At 38.9% G+C, this 5,711-nt stretch overlaps 1 protein-coding gene across 3 annotated transcripts in view; it reads left to right on the top strand.

Annotated features, from left to right (window-relative positions):
* Positions 1-998: 998 nt before the first annotated feature.
* PRPF4B (pre-mRNA processing factor 4B) overlaps positions 999-5,711 on the top strand; it is a 22,576-nt gene continuing 17,863 nt past the window's right edge. For 2 of the 3 annotated variants that reach the window (XR_004842227.1, XR_004842228.1), the window contains exon 1: positions 3,396-4,348. Coding sequence is in view for 1 of the 3 variants with exons in the window: in XM_035895891.1 (XP_035751784.1) it covers positions 3,489-4,348 (860 nt within the window). In the remaining 2 variants the exon portion in view is untranslated. Of the gene's footprint in view, positions 1,018-3,154; positions 4,349-5,711 lie in introns of those variants that run through there. The other variant, XM_035895891.1, reaches the window with a different exon arrangement.

A 5,711-nucleotide genomic window follows, 5' to 3' on the forward strand; every position in this document is an offset into this window, starting at 1 on the left:
CCTCCCCCGAGTCCCCGGCGCTCTCGCGTTGTAAAAAGTGCCTGTGCTGGTGGAAGCAAAAAGCGATTTGTTGCCGCCAGCCCCTCCTTCCAGCCCTCGAAATGACTGGCAACTCCCGGCTCCCGTTGGGAAGCGAAGATCGAGCTGCCGCCTCCCCGCCGGACCGGGGCTCCGCGGGTGTGCTTTCCTGGCACCCCGGTTAGCGTCCCGAGATGTAGGTTTGTCGACACTCACGAGCTCCCCAACGCTTTCTTCTCTGGAACTTTTGCCCGGAGTTGACAACCTAACGCTTACTTATTGCTCCTCTTCACTATACAGATACTTTAGCTGTATCAACAGCTTTCTGTATTTTTTTTTCCTGCCATAAAAGGTAGTGATTTGAGACTTTTTTTTTTTTTACTTATTGTTAATCGTGAGAATAGAAAATGGGTGAGGACACGCGGTGGATGTACATGCGAACCATGAGCACATGAAGAAGAGTGTTAGTATTGTATAGAGAAACATAACTAAGCATAATAAGGTAAAAACTGGCGATAGGAAGCCTGAACATAGGAAAAGATAGGTGAAATCCCTTTACAAATCTTCATGAACTTCCAATCGTTCTTCTCCTTGAATTCAAAAGTAAGAAAAAGTGTGGCTATAACAAGACCATGTCACAATTTCTGTTTAAAACCATTGGCACCTAAAGGTGTAGATAGCTATCTGTCCGCTTCATTGCCTTCTGAAATCATAAAAAGTTTCTCATCCGTGTCATTACACCTCTAAAGCATTTGCACGAAGTAAAAGTTGACCCATGTTTTGATGGACTTACTTGGAATAAACAGATTCCTGTACATCAAGAAACTCTGAGATATCTAATGCATATTAATGAAGTTAATAGTGATTTTATAGCTGAGATACAAATGCAAAGAAAGCTGGCCGTTGTGTTGGCAGTCTGTAGTGGCCTGAGACACTGGGGCTGTGGTGCTGTGTCTCACCCGGCGCCTCTGCGACCAGCTTGCTTTTACGGGATGTAAGGTGAGGTTATTACATAACATTAAAATACATACAGTAACAAAATAACGTCCTTATGGATTTCGGTATCACTTTCTGCTGTTATGAGAAAGAAGACTTACTTGGAGCAGCTTGAGTGGATGTGATTTTTGTTGTTCTGCAACGTTTTTATAATGTATTTTAAGACCATTAATGTGCCAGTCGGGGACTTATCCTCTATCTGACGAAAAGAAATCTTGAAAGATGCATAGTTCCCTTCAAGTTCTCTGTGTGACATTTCTCTGCCCTTTAGCCAACTTATGTCACTGACATACTTGCTCTGGATTGCAAATCCAAGTTGAAAAAGTTTTACATTTAATGCTTTTTCCTTCTTTTTTGTGTCTTTTGTGCCAAATGCAACACAGAGCAAAATAATTTTAAGGCAGTTTTTCCTCTTTCTGTCTGATATTCTGTTATCCTAATGGTGTGCAGCGTCAGGAGGAAGCAATTAAGAAAAACACCCTTCTTTTCATACGCTTTGAGTAAGCAGAAGTAGTGGGAAAGATGTAGAAGAAAAATGATACAGCATTCTGACTTAAGTCTCTGAATAGTGCATATTTTTAACTCAAACTATCCGCTCCCTTAGGGAATTCCTCAGAGCACTAAAGTGTTAATGGTTTTTGCCAATAATTTTAGTGTATGTTACAGAAAGGTCTGGATTATTTACTAGAACTTGCATTAACTCAAGCAGGAGAGAATCAGTAACTGTGTGCTATTGGAAGATCCTGTCCTTAATGAGGAAGGCACTAATTGAATTGGTAGTGAAGTGCCATCCTTTAGGTCTGGCTCAGAATACCTCTGATACATATATTCTGTCGGATCATTGATCATATTCTTCAGAAACAACTGTTGTGTGAAAGTAGGAGAGTTTGGAAAATAGCTCTACATTTGTCTGCATCCCCCCGCCGCTCCTTACTATCATCTTTAGGGAATTTCTTCTCAGTGAATGAGGCTTGGTATATGGAAAGAGCTATATTTAAGTTAGTGAAGTGTTAGCTGGTAAATTCCGAAACTCTAGTTTAGATGGGGTGAATTTGTAGAAAGGTGAACTCTGGCACCTGTAATATTTGGCAACAGATTGCAAAAGGCAAATATCCGTATTACCACAGACAGTAACTTAATTGGTGTTCTGAAGGAGGTCAGGAGATACTTGCCAAACACTGTAAAAAATCTGTTGGTAAGCCAGCCTCAGCTTCTAAGGAAGGTAATCTAAGGGAATGCATAACATCAGAACTGAACTTTATAATTTTTTAAGTTATTGAGTATGTTGTTTAAAGCGCTTGTTGCTGTGACTAGCTAACTGAAATTATTTTTTTTTAAAGAAGAAACACTGTACATTATTATTTTAATAATCTGCTGTAGACTTATTTTCTGCTTTTTTGGCCGATGGCATTTTGCAGGCCTAAAGATTACCGCTTTTTTCTTGGGAAGCTGATAGATTGCTGTGCATTATCATAAAGCTTTTCTGAAATTATGCTTCCTTAATTTACCTTGCTCCTCAATACTGCTCCCTGTACCGCATAAATAATGTAAATGCATGTAAGAACAGTTCTTGATTTTTTTAGCAGGTGTGTATACTGACAGAAGAAATAGCAGTTAAGAGAACCAGTTGACTCTGTGTGAGATGTTGCAAGATGATTTCATTGGGTGGTCAGCGTCATCCCTTGAAATAAGTTTTGATCTTTGCAGCACAACTGTGTTTTGCCATTTGAAAATACTTTTAAAAGGCGTAGTTTGGGTTAGGCATTGGAGTGGAGTAGCAAATAAGGTAGATGATGGACCGACAGGATCATTGAATCGGATGCATAAATATACTATTAACAGATACTGTCAGGATTGAACCTAAAAGCATAAGCATTGATTTCACCCACATATTTTGTTTTGTTAGTGCGTTTACTGTATATTCCTTCCTTAGTGTTTCTTTTTGCAGTCATAGCTGCCTGTTCATGAGGAAATGTATCTGCTGTTATAACTTCATTACATTAGTTGCGCATTTTTAGTTCTCCCAAAGGTAGGTAATTAAGTGCCACTTAGTTTCTGTCATAAAAGACTGTCAACTTAACACAAGATTAAGGACTGCAGTGAGTTGATAGTACTGATCTGTAGTTTTTATTTTTTGCAGGGTTGAAGATGCTGATGCATCTGAGAAAAGTGTAAATGAAGAAAATGGGGAAGTATCAGAGGCAGACCAACCTCAGAACAAGCACAGCCGACACAAAAAAAAGAAACACAAACACCGAAGTAAACACAAGAAACATAAACATTCTTCAGAAGAAGATAAGGACAAAAAACATAAACACAGACACAAACATAAGAAACATAAACGGAAAGAGGTAGCTGATACCTCTGACAAAGAAGATGGACCAGCTAAAAGAACTAAAATTGATTTTTTAGCTCCTCTGGAAGACTTGGAGAAACAAAGAGCATTATTGAAAGCTGAACTTGAAAACGAATTAATGGAAGGAAAAGTCCAGTCTGGGATGGGATTAATATTACAAGGTTATGAGTCAGGATCTGAAGAAGAGGGGGAGATTAATGAAAAAGTGCGAAATGGCACGAGACCTACAGCTAAGTCAAACACTAAGGGGAAATTAGAACCTGTGGACAATAAAACTAGTTCAAAGAAAGGAAGTAAGAGTGAATCAAAAGAAAGGACTAGGCACAGATCGGACAAAAAGAAAGGCAAGGTAGGAGTTGATGGAATCAAAGAGAAGACAACTAGAAGCAAGTCAAAAGAGAGGAGGAAATCCAAAAGCCCTTATAAGAGAAGTAGGTCTCAAGATCAGACAAGGAAATCTAGGTCTCCAATGCTTAAAAGGCGATCTCAGGAGAAAAACAGAAAGTCTAAATCTCCCCCAGAGGATAGAAATAAGGCTGATGACAAAAGCAAATCAAGAGATCGCAGGAAGTCTCCAGTTGTAAATGAAAACAAAAGCAGAGATCGTGGCAGAAAATCTAAATCTCCAACAGAACTGAGAAGCAAATCCAAAGACAGACGATCACGGTCCAAAGATAGAAAACCCAGGAGATCAGAGACTGACAAAGAAAAAAAGCCAATTAAATCTCCTTCTAAAGATGCTTCTTCAGGGAAAGAAAACAGGTCCCCTAGACGACCTGGCCGTAGCCCAAAAGGAAGAAGCTTATCTCCCAAACAGCGTGAAAAGTCAAGAAGAAGCAGATCCCCTCTCTTTAATGATCGTAGATCTAAACAGAGTAAATCCCCCTCTCGAACCCGGTCTCCGATTAGAAGAGTGAGGAGTAGATCTGCAGAAAGGAAGAGAAGAGAATCGGAAAGGAGGCGTCTGTCTTCTCCCAGGTAACCTAAAGATGTCACGAACCATCTCAAAAATGCATTACAGGATTAACTACCTTCTAGTTCAGTGTTTATCTCTGGGTTTTGGTGGTGTTTTTTTCTGAAAATAGCTATTAAAAAAGGTAATCGGATTGTGCATTACATTATGAGCTTACTTAGTATGTATTCATTTTTTAAAAATGCTCCCCCCCCCAGCTGTCAGACATGCAAATTCAGCTTTGGTTGTTAAAGTGCTAACTTATTTGCTGTTCACACCATTAGTGGGAACAAGTTTTGTAGCTCAGGTTCTCATTTTTGTCACTCAGTTGGATTCAGAATTTGGCTTCTACTTTGTTTCTTAGTTAATAGTTCTGTTGCTTTCAGGAGTTTCTGTGGAATGAGAGTCCACTCCACTCTTAAATATCAGTGTTGGCTTAAAGTGGGTAATTAACCCCTTTTTGCCCCTCAGAAAAGACCCTACTGATAGCATCAGCATGTGTGAATGTAAGCAAATCTTTTATTTCAAGATGTCCTCCTCGCAGTCATATTTTTTTCTTAAAAATATTTTGTATTTTTTGTTTGTTAGAGGTATGGTAGTGTTGCTTTATTATTGGTCTGTTGTTTATCATTACCATATTTTGCATACACTTAATGGAGAAAGACTGAAATCTTTTAAATGTATTTTTAGTCTTGACATTTTTTGAAAAGTCAGTTTAGCCTATGAAACAGTTACCTTGAAATTTAATATAAACCCTGAGACAATAATTACTAGCATCTCCTTCTCAGAAGCTGATAAGGCCTGGATGGTAGTTCCCAAGCAGACAACAGTGTAAGCATAAGCTTTTTTGGAAGTTAATTCATTAAACATAAGAAGTTCAGCAGCAGAAGAATTCAGCATTACTTTTGGATAATGAATAATTGAAAACTTTTTATCAGGGCGTTTAGTTTCACCCACTCTGAGAATTAAGAACAAAGAAGTATAAATTTAAAAACGTGTTTTGGAACTGCAAAGTTCTGGCTCAGTAAATAAGCTTAGCAATACTGGAGGTATGTTGGAGGATGGCCCCAGTGGTGCTAACCAGATGGAGCGGGTATTGTAAATGCTAGCAGTTTATCTGGCTGCTCTCTGGTGAACCAGGAAGGTATCTGCACAACCACTAAGTTTCTTTGACATAGCGTTTGAATTTTCTTCCGTAGCATTTTGCATCTTTCAGTTTTTCAACTGCGTTGCAGCCAGTTTGAATTCGTTGTCTAGACACTATTTCAAGTGATGCAAGTGTCTAGAATTTTTGCTGTCAAATTCATACTTCTGTAACACTGGTAGCAGCATGTAAGCAGGGGACTACTGAGAAATATTTTCTGCTGGAAATGTTTGCAAATCAGCAGG

Source organism: Egretta garzetta, unplaced genomic scaffold (genome assembly GCF_000687185.1).
Source record: "Egretta garzetta isolate BGI_Z169 unplaced genomic scaffold, ASM68718v1 scaffold246, whole genome shotgun sequence".
NCBI classification, from domain to species: Eukaryota; Metazoa; Chordata; class Aves; order Pelecaniformes; family Ardeidae; genus Egretta; species Egretta garzetta.